This window comes from Salvia splendens, chromosome 8, assembly GCF_004379255.2.
Source record: "Salvia splendens isolate huo1 chromosome 8, SspV2, whole genome shotgun sequence".
Classification (NCBI taxonomy): Eukaryota; Viridiplantae; Streptophyta; class Magnoliopsida; order Lamiales; family Lamiaceae; genus Salvia; species Salvia splendens.
In genome coordinates this window covers 28,720,119-28,736,591 of record NC_056039.1, presented here as the reverse complement: position 1 = coordinate 28,736,591, position 16,473 = coordinate 28,720,119, and the positions used below count along the sequence as shown (strand labels likewise).

Below are 16,473 nucleotides of genomic sequence, written 5' to 3'. Positions count from 1 at the left end.
GATGAAACTGTAATCAGTACTCTTTCTGTTTAGCCTAAAAGTTTGCTTAATTAGGAATTCTTCACCAAACAACACGCAACACTAAGTTATCTTTCTCATTCAAAGTTTGCCGACGGCAAATGCTCGAGAAATTGGGAGTCGTCTTAAGTGTGATGACTATTGACTTCCCACCAATTAAAGAAAGTCAAGTCAATTCCAATCTTCCACTTGAAACTAGTATGTCGACATATTTTACTTTGACCAGTTGCAGACATCGACTACAATTTTTGTCTCTTCTGAAAGAACTATTTACTCTTTAGTCGCCATCATGTATCTGCAATAAGATCTTAACCAAAGTTCCATTGAGCGCATTTGATTGCCTACAACTTCTTTGGATTCGGAAATTAATTATATGTCTTTCCTAAACCAAAGTTATCTTTATTAATTTCAATCATATCTTTGAAACTTAAAGGAGAAAAGAATTAACATTGAGTTTATTTCTACGTAAAATTTCAATTAGATAATCCTAATTAAAAATGATAGATAACAAAGAACTAGACATGGATCAGTGGTGCTCACGACATGATCATACATCAATAATATCAACAAAAGTGAAGATAACGTGCAATGAGCCAGTGAATTTGACTTGATTATTCAACTAATTATTCAGTAGGCTCTTATTTTATTTTCATAAGATATAAATAACATAATATATAGTTGGGCTATATTAATATAGCTAAGATATTTCGTTATTTCATGTAAGATAAATTTGATGAATACTAGTAAAATGTAAGGCTTAAGCTTATGCTAACAAAGGGTATTAGTAGAGAGAGAAACGGAAATCTGGGGTCTACGGATTGAGTGTGAAAGTTAGAGCTCGAACGACATCCTTGATAAAATCGGCGACGGCTGCCACCTCAGCAAGCCCCCTCTCATCCCCATTACACCGCATCAGCGGCGGGAAAAACAGCCACAGCGCCGTCACCAACACGAATGCAACGGTCAGCACCTTCGCCACCGGCACAGGCAAGCGCCACCTGCCATCGACCGCCTTCTTCACAACAATCTCGGCCGCCAAACCGAAGCCGTGCAGCAGGAAAAACAAACTGATCTCCCACGTGGGCCTCACGCGGCCCAAGTAGAAGAATATAAGCTCGTGCATAGCTCCCGAAACAACGAAGGTCGACACCACAGCTGGCAGCGGGGCCCACTCCCTCCCCACGACCCCCTCCGACCACCCCAGCACGGGCAGGTATACCGTGGGGCGCAGTATTCGCGTTACCATGAGGTTCCACCGCCGCCCCCAGAAATCCTGCAGCGACGTCGACAGGTACGGCTCGTTGAACTGCGGCTCCAGCTCCGCCCCCACCATGCCCCGCGCCATCGCCGCCGCGATCGCCAGTATCAGCTCCAAGCATAGATACACGTGGAAACTGTATATCGCCTTTATCAGATTGGGGTGGATGCGATCGTCGTACTCGTACACCTTCAGCATCAGAACAAACAAACCTCCCTTCACGCTGTAATTAATTAGCAGTGATCTGTGCATTCTTCCGGTGTCTTTCTTATATAAATTGCCTTGGCGGAGCTTGATTGGGAGACAGGCAACGGCTAGGAATCTGGGGAGGGAGAGAGGGGGAGTGGCGGAGAGGGGGCCTCGGTGGAAGGCGAGCAGGAGGAGTTTGAAGGTTGCGAGCCAGGCGAGGAAGAAGCCGGTGGTGCCGACCAAGTGCACGGAGTGGAGCTCGAGGGGGAGGAAGATGAAGAGGCACACCACCGGGAGGAACGCGGCCAGCCTGGCGCCGGAGCTCCGCAGCAGCTTGGCGGCGATGTAACAATAGGTTAGAGATAGATAGGCGGAGAGCCATACCTTGATGAAACTTGTGATTTCTCCTTCCATCCAGTATTTTAGCACCTTCTTCAGCTCTCCCCCCATTTCCATTTAACCTTCCCTTATTTTTTGGTTGGATGAGAAGGGTTTGTGAGTATCAGAATGTTCGCTCCTATTTATACCATTTGAAAAAGGAATTGGGCATACATTATGTGTGATGGGAATATTTGACTCGTGAGATCGAGGAAGCATTGCTTCGTGTATAATTTTACATATGTCGTCATTGTTATGCTTAAATACCAATTCATGACTATTTCCATGTGATGCCAATCTGTCTAATAATTACACATTCCTGATTTCCATTAGGAAACTGTATACGAATTTAGATTAACCATCAAAATGAGATTACATTCTTCATACCCAAACTCTTGAGAGAAACCAAGGTCGGGTTGAGAAGCATCGCGGAGATGATAAAGCTCTTCTTCGCACCATAGAAAGCACCAATCTCTCGAAACGTCCGAGCCTCGTTGGAATAGTACATGAAAATCTTGGCATCACACAACATCAAGACGTCACCATTTCCGAATACTTCAATATACTGAACATCTGCGAAGCCATAGATATCACAATAAGGCATCACAAGGAAGACATGAACCATGCACCAAGTTTCCTTCATCAACCATATAGCAACCTCATTGTAACGTGATTCATCACAGAAGCACAGGCAATCCCTCAAAGCAAACAAGCGCCTGCGACTACTCACTCTGCAGTCTCGAAGAGGTGGAGGAGCAGGAAAGGTGCTAAAGCATTCATTCTCAACATCAAAGCAACAAATCCATCCTTTGTAATCTGAAGTCAATGATACTGTCCAATGGAGATTTCCATTAACGAACGTGCCAAAGATACTATAGCTGTAATCAAACGAGGCAGTGGCAGCTTCAACGCATCTCCACGAACCTGTTCCTAGAGTGTAAACATGACAATCCATTTTGGGGCTAATACAGACTACCTTATGTTGGCCAGTTATTTTGCTCGCTCCAAATCCATACGCGATTCCTTGAGGAAGCGAGAGGAGCTCGCAGAATTCACGAGTAGCCGGATTGCATACATAAAAAATATTGTGTGGAGATTGTTTAGAAAGAGCAAAGCGTTAGCAGAGCCCTCTATCGTTGCTGTGACGGGGAAATCAAACTCGGTGAGTGGACCGTAGCCATGGCGGAGATCGAGTTCGTTTTCCAGTTCGAAAACTTTGCACCGATTTACATCCAGCATCGGCATCGGCATCAGCGTCATTACAGCTAGGGCGGGGCCGGATTTGGAAAGATGTGAATGGATGAAATCATCAGGGAGGAGTAGATTGAGCCATGCTTTGCAAACACACTTGCTAATTGCAATGCTTCGCACTTGAGAGGATATTGGGGATGATTTCTGATGGTAGATTTGTAAAGAAAGATGGCTTCGTTTTGTAAATGGATGCAGAGAATTTGTTTTGTTTTGTTTTGTTTTGTTGTGCAGAGAGAGGATATCAACGTTTTTTAAATAGTGAAAGAAGGGAGCAGAACGACATTACGTAAATCTAAAGAAAAACCTAATTTACTCATTTTTAATGTGCAGTGAGTCACTCAATAGCGATGTCTACCAAAAAGATGCAAATCACTTTGATTTTAGTATCTGAAAGCAAGACTTTTTTTTTGTGTGAATACGTTATACCTCAACAAATACATACTAAATAAAGACGCATAATTAGGAACGCATTTGCTTGCGTTGTAATTTTTTTTAAAATAGTAAAAATTGAAGACGCTAAATAAAGCATCCCTAAATTAGAGGCGCTTGCTTTAAATAATGTGTCTCTAAATTCTCAAATTAGGGGCGCTTTACATCAAGTGTCTCTGTAATGTTCAAACCTGCACCAACATTGCTATCTAATTAATTTATAAATCAAAACCCTAACACTCTCACCCACTCATACGAAAACAGAGTTCACTTCGCGGGCCTGATTCCACTCTAACTTCGCGAACTCGACTGCTCCAAATTGTGCCTTCAATCGCCGGTGTCGCAGCTGCTGCCGGCTACCACTCACCTTTTGAGCACCGGTGAGTCGTTCACCACTTCGAGCACTTTAATCTCTCCGCCGATTTCTTTTTCCCATGGAGTATCTGCCGTAATTAGGTAGTGGAATGCGCACAGTTTTGCTTTCAATCACATTTTTTGTCAATCTCATTTCCTTTTTTATGTATGGATTTTCTTCTGGTTGTGGTATTTGCATGGATGTCCATCCAGGAGAAGCATTTGAAGAATTATGTTGATATCTACTCGTCTCTTAAGTGGAATTCCATTGTTTGCCAAGCTCGGATACTCAATTTGTAAGTTTTTGTTTCACCTCCTTTGTAGGTACTTCGCAATTTAGATTTTGTTGAATTCTTTTGGTTTCATGCTTGATTGTAGTTAGATTTTTCTAGGTTTAATTGTTATTTTAGCTCCGTGCGTGAATTATTAGCTTCTGTGCTTATCTGTTAGTTGAATTATGAGAACTATCTAATACTAAATATTTTCTATTTTTGTTTATTCCAATTTAATTTTATCGGTTTTGGAGTTTGAATAAGGTGCTTGGGCTGGGTATCTAATTGAAACTCTTAATGGTTGACTAGATGGTGGTATATTGCATAGGTTTATCTTTTTGTGTATTTTTCCAGAAAATGCTCTATTGAAGATAGCAAACCTCTGGATATCAAGCTATTGTCTAAATCTGTTTTCTAATAGCAACTGAACAAAGTTTCTTTGTGTGAACAAACAAGGTACCATTTAACTCTGTTGTTAGGTTCATTTTATATCAGAATACAAGTAAAGTTACTCGTCACTAACTCACTATTGTATATTTGAAATGGAAATGTCTAGCTTGGTTGGGTGGAATTCAGGTTGATTATTTGATATTAGGTTGAGCAAGCATTATCCTTGCATAACTGATACGAATGGTATATTTAGAGCCTATGTCATTTACTCTCTTATACGATGGAATGTTAATTCTAACTGTAAGTTGTAACTTGTAAGAACAAATGCACGTATTCTCTTCGTTAGCAGATTCTGTCAGATAAGGCTGCATTGTTGGCTCAGAATACAGTTAATGAGCTCATTCAGGTAAGTTTTTATGAAATTCAGTGGCTATTAAGGGTTTGTCTTCCAAATTTTCTACCTTTGCAGACTGAAAGAAAGGACGTTCCACTCGGATAGCTTCAATCTTCCCTCATTCATTTTCTTCTTATAATTAAAATTTGTAAGTCTTCACTCCTTTGTTTATAATAAGGTTTTATGTTTTCAGCACAGACTGGAACTTTGAAACTGTTTCTAGACTGGGATGATTTTTGATGTGGTTGGTTGATGGGATGATTTTGGATGTGTTTAATGTGTATGCTCTAAAAGAGAGACGAATCATGCATATCACCAAGTGGTCGGTTAATACTATTCTTGCAAATGAAGGAAAAAATTGTTATTTATCTTGGTTTTTGTGTTGTTTGTGTAGCATGGTTGGGGTGAGAAGCATCTTTATTGGTTTTATGCCGAAGTTGTAATTCCCTTTGTGTTTGTACTCATCATGCTTTGTCTTCTAGTATAGAATTAGATTTTGATTAAACTGATTGCGAGTAATGCTTAAACTGGTTTCGTGGACCTCACTATTTTGATGCAGGTTCCTTTTCAGCAACTCAGACCCTCAATCTGAATCATCTCCAGAAATCAGAAAGTTAGAGCAGGAGCTCATGCAAGGAGCCAGATGAAGTGATGTTATGAGATAGTAGCAATGAGCTTAGAAGTAGTAGTACTAACTATTTGTTAAATGGTTAAGAAGAAGAGATATTTGGTGTAAGGCTTGATGATTATTCTCATTCAACTGTTCCTGTTAAATAGGAGAGTACAATCATTCTCATATGGTAACTAAATCATTCCTATTCTATACATGATTTGATCAATCCCTTGATGTAGGGAATTGATCCTTAATTGATTCTCCTAAATCTTCTCTTTATTCTAACACTCCCCCTCAAATTGAGTAGTGGGATCTCCGATACTCAATTTGTCAAGGACCTCTTCAAGACTTCTTGAGCTAACTGCCTTGGTTAATATGCTTGCCAATTGATCTTCAGAACGCACAAATGGAAATTCGACCACTTTTTCTTCAATCTTTTCTTTGATGAAATGTCTATCCATTTCAACGTGCTTCGTCCAGTCATGCTGCACTGGATTCTCTGAAATGCTTATGACAGCTTTGTTATCGCAGTATAACTGACTCTTGCTTGGAATATAATCAATCTCTGTCATCAACTTTCTTAGCCACATGATCTCAGTCAGACCACTCTTGATTCCTCTGAATTCTGCCTCTGCACTAGATAGAGCTACCACCTTCTGTTTCTTACTTTTCCATGTTACTAAGTTTCCCCCAACGAACGTGAAGTATCCCGAGGTCGACCTTCTATCCACTGGATTACTTGCCCAATCTGCATCAGTATACCCATGGATTTCTAACCCTTCATTTTTCTTGAATACTATTACATGCCCAACGGTTCCCTTCAAATATCGAACTATCCCCAATGCAGCTTCTAGATGTTCAGCATGGGGTTGATGCATAAATTGACTTACCTCCCCTACGGCATAAGCAATATCAGGTTTAGTATGAGATAAATAGATGAGTCTCCCAACCAATCGCTGATATCGCCCTCGATCTGCCGCCTCAGGTCCATCTCATATCTTCAAGCCATGATTTTGCACAATCGGGGTCTCGGCTGGTTTACACTCTAGTAGACCTGTCTCTGCTAGGATGTCCAAGATGTATTTCTTCTGCCTCAAAAATATCACTCGTGGTGAGCGGAGAACTTCAATCCCCAAGAAGTACTTAAGATCACCTAAATCCTTCATCTCGAATTCCTTGAAAAGCCTTTCCTTCAGACTCTTAATTTCCTCCGCATCATCGCCTGTAATAATCATGTCATCAACGTACACAATTAAACAGGTAGTCTTTCCATCGTGTCTCTTCAGAAAGAGTGTATGATCTGAGTTGCTTTGTCTGTATCCATAGCTCTTCATTGCGTCTGCAAATCTACCAAACCAAACTCTCGGTGATTGCTTCAGCCCGTACAGAGTCTTTCTCAATCTGCATCCTTCACCTGCCTTGAACTCATCCGAGAAGCCTGGTGGTGCTTCCATGTATATTTCCTTTTTCAACTCGCTATGAAGAAAGGCATTTGTGACGTCGAACTAGTATAGTGGCCAATTTCGATTGGCAGCAATGGAGAGTAGTACTCGTACCGTGTCCATCTTAGCTACTGGAGAAAAAGTCTCTGAGTAGTCTATTCCATAAGTCTGAGTGTACCCTTTAGCAACCAGCCGAGCTTTATACCGCTCAATACTTCCATCCGATCTCCGCTTAATGGTGAACACCCATCTACACCCAACTGGCTTCTTTCCTTCGGGTAGTACACACTTGTCCCAAGTATAATTCCGCATTAAAGCATCTATCTCCTTTTTCATAGCTTCTCTCCAATGTTTGTTCTTCATTGCCTCTTCTGCTGACTGTGGGATCTTTTCCTCTTCGTAGAGTGCTTCCTCAAAAGCCTGAGTCATTTCAGTTAGGTGACATGTCGCCAAGTTCGCAATAGAGTATCTCGCCTTTCTGTTGATTCTCTCTGGAGAGTACCTCTTCGGTGGTACACCTATATTTACCCTTGGGGGTAGTATGTATCTTCCAGTGTCGGGATCAATCCCTTCTATGTCATCTGTATCAACCTCTTCAAGGTGATCACCATTCTCCTCCTGAGTCTCATCCACAGTATTAGATTCATTAATCTCATTGACAGGGGTAAGTGTACTTACATCCGATATCAGAAGCGGAGAGTCACTATTAGGACTTGTGTCACCTGCCGCTTCATTCTGTACCACATCAGAGACTTGCCCAGCGGAGTTGCGTACTGCTTCCTCTGGTAGGTCCGCTTCTGGTACACTTGGCATTGACATCCAGCTTAGTGGGTCACTAATAGTTTTCCTAATCTCACTCTTCTCATGACCGCTAAGATGGGTATAGAAGTACTCAGATTCAAGAAAATCACAATTCATGGTCATGTACATACGATTAGACTTAAGATCAAAGCATTTATAACCCTTTTGGTTTACTCCGTACCCCACAAATACACATTTAATAGCGCAAGGGGATAACTTTGTTCATTCATGTTTTGGTATATGGACAAAGACTGAGCAGCCAAAGACTCGAGGTTCTAGTGAAAGATGTGGAGGGATAGTCGTGTGTAGGGCTAGGGTATCGGTTGGCGTTTGGAATTTCAGTATATGGGTGGGTAGCCGATTTAGAAGGTAAGCGGAAGTGGCAAGGGCTTCAGGCCAGAAGGCCTTTGGGACTTGTGATTCTATGAGCATGGCACGAGTCATTTCTAGTAGGATTCTGTTTTTTTCTCTCGGCTACCCCATTCTGTTCTGGAGTGTGGGCACAAGTGGTTTGGTGTATCATTCCCTTTTCTAGGATGAACTGTTTCATTTTGGAATTGACAAACTCCCCCCCATTATCAGATCGAAGGGTTTTAATGGGTTTTTGATATTGTGTTTGGACAAGGTTATAAAAGTGGGCAAAGTGTTCGAAAACTTCAGATTTCTGCTTCATAAAGTATACCCAAGTCATACGGGTACAATCATCAACAAAGATAAGAAAATATTTAAATCCTTGTCCCCCAACTACCGGTACGGGCCCCCAAACATCGGAATGTATTAAATCAAAAATGGTTTTAGTACGAGAATTACTCAAAAGGATAGGAGTTTCTATGGCTTTTAGCCAAAACATAAGTTTCACAATACATGTTCGATTTTGGAGTAATATTAGGAAATAACATTTTTAAATAACCAGGAGAAGGATGTCCTAAGCGTCGGTGCAAAAGCCAAGCTTCCCTATCAGCAGACCCGTGAGTTAGCATGACAGCTCCTTTTTGGGCTATCTCGTCCACGTAGTACAGCCCGTTACTTTCAGTGCCACGCCCAATAATCTCTTCGGTCCTGATATCATGTAGTAGACAAAAATTCGGTTGCATTAGCAATGTGCAATTTAATTCCCGGGTCACATGACTGATTGACAATAATTTATGGGGCAGTGAAGGAACATGTAAACAATTAGATAATTCTAGAGTTGGAGAAATCTTCACAGTCCCTGTCCCTTTTACAACCGTAAATTCCCCACTAGCAGTCTGAATATGAGATAAATGAGGCTTATGAATTTCTGTGATATCCAACTCATCATAAGTCATCGTGTCAGTAGACCCACAATAAAAAATCCACCTATTGATTTTCCCAGATCCTGCAGACATAGCGCACGCTGCCCCAAAATTTTCATGGACTTGAAAACTATTTTTACATTCAATTGGGGCTGATTTGTAATTTTCAAAAAACCTGGGGTTTACTTTATAATTTCGGGAATTGCTTGGGGCAAAAATAAGAGAATTTTTGGAGTGGTGTATATTTTGCAAAGACACGGAAGATTGAGGGTTAGGTTGTAAACCTAACCCTAATACCGATTTACCTCTCGCCGCCTCACTCGTCTCATCTGCTCCGGTTCGAGTTCCTCCAGCGGTGAATTGGGCGATTCCGGCTGCTCTCGGTGGTACGCCGGTTAGCTGTTCGTTGCCCCGAGTATGAGCGGCCGCGTCGCGGTTGCCCTCGGTGGCGGCGAGGTTCGCCGTTCCTCCATCTGCTCCAACAGCTGCGGCGGCATGGCCTTTGCTCCACGGTGGTCGAGTAGCCGCCGGTTTATGCTTCGACTCCCACCAGTCGGGATACCCCACTAGCTCGAAGCATTGTTATTTTGTGTGTTTGCGTTTTCCACAGTTTGTACACACTAATTTAGATCGATCTTCATCCATTCTCCGTTCATCAGAGGGGCGCTGGTTCCACCCCCCGTTTCCGCTACTGCCGCGGCGGCGTGGGACAGTGGGGTAATTCGGCCTTCTCGCCGTGAACAATCCTTCTCTGATCCCGTCTCCTGGGGTTTTTCCGTCTGTAGGGCGGAGGATTTCCGATCGGACGTCCTCCCGCTTCACTATGTTATACGCTTGCTCGGCTGAGTGAAGTGGTTCCATCTTCAATACCTCTCTCTTTACTAACCCATACTTATCATCCAGTGCAGTAAGGAATTGATAGAGTTGATCTTGTTCTGTTTCTTGATTGTAGATTTGGATGTCTTCTGGGCATTTCATCCGGTTGGGCCGTTTCTGGTCAATTGCCGTCCAGATCTCGTTGAGATCGTTCCATACTTCCTCCAACGTGGTTGAAAGAGCAGCAGGGTGCGTAGGTGTCGTTCAAGCAAGGATATATCCTACTGGTCAGGATAGAGATCCTAACTAAGCCTAGACCCTGGTTTCAAAGATTCCTCAACCCTCTTCTACTGGGTAGTATAGTGAAGGTAGGGGTCGAATCCCACAGAGATGGTGCGTTAAAACTATTGTGGTGATATTCTGGATGGTTTGGTTAGCTACCACGCTTGGGTTGAGTCTCTACCTAGACGGAAAATTAAGATGGTGTCCTACTGACTAGGAAGGGTGAATGGTGGTCGACATGTAGTGGTGTACGTGGAATTATGGTGGATGCGGTGTAACAGAAAATATGCGGAAAGTACTAGGTTTCTATAAAAGGCTAAACAGAAAAGCAGAGAATAAGTGGTAGTTGTGGTGACTAGGCTGACAGATCTGCAGGGTGTACTAAAGGTGAAGGACAAAAAGTAAAAAGCATCTAAAAAGCAAAAGTGGTCCCAAACTTGGATATGGACATCATCTTCTTCAACAAACACAAACTAAAATCAGAAAACAAACCAGATTCAGCACCATAAAAACACAGATTAATAACTCACGAACACAGATCTACAATCAAAAATTCCAAATCGAAAATCAAACATCGAAACTGAAATCCCGCCTACTGATCAGCATGGAAGAAGACAAGAAACACATAACTGCACCTTGCATGAAACAAACCTCTATGAAATAAAAGTAAACAGATTATGCTAACTCGAAGAAATAAACTACTAACTGGAAACACACGATTCGATACTCAAAACGACCAGAAACTCTAGATCTAAGCTAACTAGGCAGAAGGAAAAGAAAGCAGCTCGACAAACTGAACAGAAATCAACTTCATAACATTAAACATTGTTCGGATCTTCAACAAAATACTTCAAAGCAGTGAAATTCAAAAGCAGCAAAGATCCAACGTAAGGAAAATGCAAGTAAATTAAACTACGAAAGTGAAATAAAAGTGTTTTGCCACTCCGGGCGATGGAACTCCTAAACTATGATCTTGCTGGCTGGAATAAGGATGACTGGTACTCCGGGAACATTTGGGCGTCAGGTGATCATGGCTGCGGCAAGGCAAGAACCGGGACACGGCTGAAAGACTGGTATTACCGAGAGAACTCTCTACCTAAAGATGGTGGTGAATGAGTGAATGTGTATATTTTCTCTCTCCTTCTTGGCTTCCTTTTATAGGGAGGCTTACCCTTGATTTTAGGGTAAATCCTCATTGCAAGTTGGCTTCTTTGCCCTCAATTGTGGGTAATCCGTCCCAGCTATCCGTCTTCCCCATCTCAAGCCGTTTCAGCACGAATACTGATCAGTATGAGATCATGCTGGCGCCCTTTTTCACCAGAACATTCCGAAACTTCCCTACTGGCTAGAACACTTAACCTGCACACTTTGAGCAACTGTTTTGCAGATATAATCAATTTTGCACATCATACTGACCAGTAACCAAGGCCTAGAATACGACATATCAAACTGCTCACACTTACCACATGCTTGTCCTCAAGCGTGAAGAACAAACGAAAAGAATTAAGTCGAATTCTAGCCTGGTTACTCCCCTGACCGACTCAATCCTAAACTAGACCCTAGACTACAACGGAAAGAGAAAACAAAAACACAAAAACAAGCACAGAAAAGAAAACACATAAACGAACACAGAAAGACTAAACACAAAGATTGGGCTATATTTTCAACCATCCCTCCCCTCGGGATCTGGTGCAATCCAGCCTTAGACAGCCTTGAACTTCTGCCACCCCCCCTTTCTCTCCCAGTCAGTATATCCGCTCGTCAAGATCGCTCAAACCTTCGGCCAAACACTAGGTTCACTCAGACACTCATACCTCTCCGGGAATGTTAGGACTGTTCTCTCATAGTGCTCAACCACAATTGCTTCGGACTTAGATTTCACGTGCAGCTACTGAAGGGCTTAAAGGCTTGTAACGGGGCTATTGGTTTGTAGTGTTTTGGGTGGATGTTCCTAAGGCTCTAAGGTTAAAAAAAAAACTTCTATTTTATTTGATGTGGGGGAACTGTGCATTTGGGCCTCTGGTTAGTTGCTTTTCTTAGTTGGTGCTTCTGGCTTTGGTCTCCAAATGGTCAGTAGCATCTTTGTGGCTTCGCCACCCTTATTCCTTATTCATTTTTTGTGTGGCTGATTTTTTTTTTTCTGACCATTTTCTTTCATCTTTTCTCTCTTTTTTTTTCTTTCTCGTGGCTTCGCCACCATTATACCTTCTTTTTGGGCCTGGGATGACTCCCTGGCCGATTTTCTTCCAAACTTTCTTGTCCAGTTGGATTCTGCTTTCTTGTACACCGTTCTAGCCAGTAAGCTTCATTCGCTTCATGCCTTGCACACACACAGTCCCAGTGGCTAGGGGTATTTATCTAGGTATAAAGAGTTAGAAAAGAGGTTCTAAAGGTGGGGTTTTTTTTTGGGGAGGGGGGATTCCTACTGCCTTCAGTGTTGCTACACGCAGTCACTTCACCCTAGGAAATTTGTGGCAGCCGCTCTTTTCTTTTCTAAACATGTGGAAAGTGGTTCCACTTAAAGCTTATAACTCACATTTTAAGAGGGCTTTCGTGTTTGGCTCTAAGTATGGGCTTTTCTTTCATACTCGCATCATCTATCCTGGCTAGGAGGTACTAAGGGGGGTGGTTTCTGTTTTCCAGCATGTCTTATTTCCCTCAATTCCCCTCACCGTCAGCTCAAGACAGTTGAGTTTTAAGCCCAATCAACACACAAAATAAAAAAACTATACCTAACAGGACACTAACACAAGCACAAACACAGACTATACATATACACATTCATCATACTGGTCATTGCGTCCCCCCTCCCACTTCACAAGTGTCTGCCCTCAGATAGGGCAGTGAAGTGGAAAAGGTAATGGCCAGTATGATGGACACATAGACAAACAGACAAAAACAACATATTAAAACTAAAACTTCTCACACTTAGACTATGGAATGGGCTAAGTGGGAGAGTTTGAAAACCTAAACAGAAACCAACAAACAAAACACACATATATACAAAACTTCTCACACTTAGGCCATGCAATGGGCTAAGTGTGAGCCAACATGCTTACGAAAAAAAGAAAACAGAAAACACAACACATGCGCCAAAAAGACAAACCCTTAACTTCTCACACTTAGACTATAAAATAGGCTAAGTGTTATGAATGGGGTTTGCGCACAAACAGAAATTATACTACCTAAAAAAAACACAATTAAAATACGAAAAACTAAAAACTGAAAATAAAAAGAAACTAACTGGTCAGGTGGGGTGGTGGTCACTTGTTCCTCCTGCTCCTTCGCGGGGCAGGTTGTGGTGCAGGTGGTTCTTGCGGTTGCTCCTCCTTATTCTCGGACTATTTTCCTTCAGGCTCGGCCGACTCCTCGGCATCTCTGTCCTCTTGTCTCGCCTCTAGTTTCTGCTTTGCTTCTTTCGTCTTGGTTAATACCTCCTCTGATACTCGTGGTTCATTAGCTCGGCCTCCATGGCCACTTGGTTCAACAGCTTCCTCTTGGCATCGTTGTGTTAACTCCATCAATATCCCGTCTATCACCGGTGGTTTTCCTCTCCTAGCCGGGTAAAAATCGTCTCCAAAGCTTCTTGCTTCTGACTCTGCCTCGTCTGTCCTGCAGACTCCTTCAGGATCCCTTCCATTACTGATGCTAACCGTGTCATTTCTGATCTCATCTGTTTGTGTTCCTCCGCTATCTCGTCCACAGCCTTCTCTATCCTTTCTTGACGCTGCTCTTGCGTTGATTCCTCCCTGGCTGCTGCTGATCTCCCAGTCGGTATAGCTTCTTCTCCCATTGCGCAGAATTGGGGTGCGCCCTGCCTCATGTAAACGGTGTTCGTTCGGACGAACAAAGGTGTATCAAAAAGACCAGGAGGATCCACCATGATCTGGTCGGATAAATCTTCGGCCTCCGTGATGATGATGTTGTTTCTGACGAACACTCCCAAGACATGGCAGAGAGTGAGGTTCTTCGCTGGGTGGGTGGCAATTAGATGGCATTGGTAGGCGGTCCAAAAACCCAGATGCAACTTCCTTCCCTGCTTGGCGCACCAGAGAAGATATAACTCCATCATCGATGTCCTAACAGCGGAGTTCGACTGCCCCAATAAATTGAAATCCAGGTAAAGCTGTACAAGACGCAGAATTGGGTTGTTGAAATGAACGGAGCGGGAAATAGTGGACTGGAATTGCCCTGCATCAGGGTGAGTAAGTTCCTCCCAGGCTTCCTGGGGCTCAAATTCCACATGTCTGCGGGGAATTCCCCGTTCCCTACTTCTTCACTCAGGCCCTATGGCCTCCTCTAAACTGCACATTCCCAGACGCACGGTCCACTCAATCAAGCTCATCTGTATCTCTCCGCCAAACAGCCTAAAACTGGTACATTCCTCATCTAGATCAATGGTGACCTTAAACCTAAAGGTCGTGAAAAACTCCTTCGCTAATCTAACCGGGACACTCGGATCCCCATTCTCCAACAACCATTCAAATCCTAGCGCGTGCAAATAAGATAGAAACTGCTCGCGGGCACCTAACTCATCTAAAGAAGGAATGTGAAGTACCTTTCCGCTCTTCACCTGTTACTCCGTTCATCCTTGCTATCGAAAGCTTTCTGTAGCTCCTTCGAGTCGAAAAGTTTCATCTCCTCCACCAGATCATCAGTAAGGTCCACTGTCCAGCGCCGGTACCTCAGTCTCTCTACCGGTGGGTGGACTAACTCTCGATGATCATTCTGAAGCTGTTGTTCTGCGTACTCCTCATCCTCCAAAGAGATATCGCTGTCGGAGGCTGATTCCTCGCTGGCAGCGTATTCGCTATCACTTCGCTCCCTCCGGTGTTTCTGGACTCGCTGAACTGACTCAGTAATGACTATGCCAGTGTTTACTGTACGTGGCTTCTTGTTGCTGGGCTTCTTCTTCATAGGGGCCTTCCCCTTTCGTTTTCTCTCTTCACGGTATCTAACTTCCTCTCCGTCATCTATGTCTTTCTCTTCTTCGGGTTCCTTCTCAACTTGTGTTGAAAGTGGATCCTGGATAGTAGGACTGGTCTCCTTGTGGCCTACTGACCTGGATGCGAGGTCCAGACCCTCAGCCATCCCGTCAGCCTCTTCACCTTGGCCACTCAGTGTTGGAGATACCGCTCTGGTTTCCATTGCAGTATCCTCTAGGTCGGTAACAGGTAAAGGCTCCTCCCCAGGTTTTGTGGGAGTGGTCCTTTCTTCTTCACTCGAGATCTCCACGGGATCTGCCTCTGTGTTCGGCTTCACCTTACTAGCTGCCCACTTACCCAAACAACGTTGCGATATCCTCTGCGGTTTGGCCGGCTCTGCCTTGGAGTCTGTCTTCACTACCAGTTTCCGTCTGATGGGAATCGGCTTTACTACCTGAGGTGCCACTAGGGTGGATGCTTCTACCTCTGGTTCTGCTGTCTCTGTTCCTGTTTCCTTGGCTTCCGTAATCGTATTGTCCTCCTCTTCTTCCAACTGGTATGCCGGGCTTTCTGGTTCACTTACTCCCTTTGTTTCCTCGCTCATGCCTACTGCCTTCGAAGCGAGGTCTAGACCCTCAGCCTCCGAGGCAGTAGCTTCCGCTGCTTGGCCTACTTGGTTCAAGATGGAATCAAACTCCTCATCTGTCATCAACGACCGCTTCTGGGCTGATTCGTTCAGATCTATTTCCTCCCTTTCCACTTCATGAGACACCGGCTCCTCCTCGGGCGTCCTCTCCGTTTTGCCACTCCCCTCATGGGTTGTCTCTTCTTGGCTGGCCCTTTTCTTACGCTCCTCAGGGTCGGAGTCGTAATGGGCAGCGACAGCGTCGAGCTCCGCCGAATCTGGTACCGAGGTCTCCGATGGCGCGGTCGCCGAGGGAGATCCCTCCTCCGATTGTACTTCTGCGTGACTGACCGGTGCAGGTGGAATTTCACTGGGTGCGGTTCCTACGCCCCCCATTTGACCGAAACCAGCCAATGCCGCCGTCCAGTCCCGAGTAGGGTCCTGTTGACGAAGAAATGTCATCATGGCATCCATGGAAATCATAGGTGGTGGCTGAGCGGTCGGTGCTGGTGCTGGTGGATTTTGCTGTGGTTGTGCCTCCTGGGTTTCTTGGCGGCGCGGTTTGATTTTTTTGGCGAACGCTTTCTTCCCCATGATCGAAAATCTGCGATTTAGTGGTGGAAAGTAGGGTTTGATATCTTGGAGAGAGTTGGGGTTGAGAATGATGTTTCCGTGAGAGAGATGGACAAGAATTTCTTGAAAGCGAATTTGAAAATGAGGGTTTGTGAGGGAAAAGGGTTGGGACGGTGAGTTTAATTTGGG

General features: G+C 43.8%; 2 protein-coding genes, 1 long non-coding RNA gene and 1 pseudogene across 6 annotated transcripts; 1 reads left to right on the top strand and 3 right to left on the bottom strand.

Moving 5' to 3' along the window:
• Positions 1–629: 629 nt before the first annotated feature.
• On the bottom strand, positions 630–2,121 carry LOC121743291 (acyl-CoA--sterol O-acyltransferase 1-like). The gene has a single exon (XM_042136550.1). It carries the CDS (start codon positions 1,919–1,921, stop codon positions 830–832), a length of 1,092 nt encoding a protein of 363 aa, XP_041992484.1. The 5' UTR covers positions 1,922–2,121; the 3' UTR covers positions 630–829.
• Positions 2,035–3,551, bottom strand: LOC121746031 (annotated as a pseudogene).
• Positions 3,552–3,654: 103 nt separating this feature from the next.
• On the top strand, positions 3,655–5,758 carry LOC121744772. Of its 4 annotated transcripts, none has more exons than XR_006038659.1 (4): positions 3,655–3,979; positions 4,091–4,945; positions 5,009–5,081; positions 5,493–5,758. It is a non-coding gene; the product is annotated as an uncharacterized LOC121744772 (long non-coding RNA). The 4 variants fall into 4 exon arrangements; XR_006038658.1 differs by having other exon boundaries at positions 3,656–3,979; positions 4,091–4,173; positions 4,504–5,081; XR_006038660.1 differs by having other exon boundaries at positions 3,656–3,903; positions 4,091–5,081.
• A 7,938-nt stretch (positions 5,759–13,696) lies between these two features.
• On the bottom strand, positions 13,697–16,107 carry LOC121746030 (translation initiation factor IF-2-like). The gene is made up of 2 exons (XM_042139967.1): positions 15,541–16,107; positions 13,697–13,975 (listed from the first exon to the last, which is right to left on the bottom strand). The coding sequence occupies exons 1-2, from the start codon at positions 16,105–16,107 to the stop codon at positions 13,697–13,699; spliced, it is 846 nt and encodes a 281-aa protein (XP_041995901.1).
• Between the last annotated feature and the right edge of the window lie 366 nt (positions 16,108–16,473).

Excerpts from the sequence above, each read along its gene's own strand:
- LOC121743291 (XM_042136550.1), bottom strand. The coding sequence starts at position 1,921 with ATGGAAATGGGGGGAGAGCTGAAGAAGGTGCTAAAATACTGGATGGAA.
- LOC121746030 (XM_042139967.1), bottom strand. The coding sequence starts at position 16,107 with ATGGGGGGCGTAGGAACCGCACCCAGTGAAATTCCACCTGCACCGGTC. Across the intron at positions 13,976-15,540 it reads CCACCCTAGTGGCACCTCAG|GGCGCACCCCAATTCTGCGC; the intron begins GTAGTAAAGCCG and ends TACATGAGGCAG.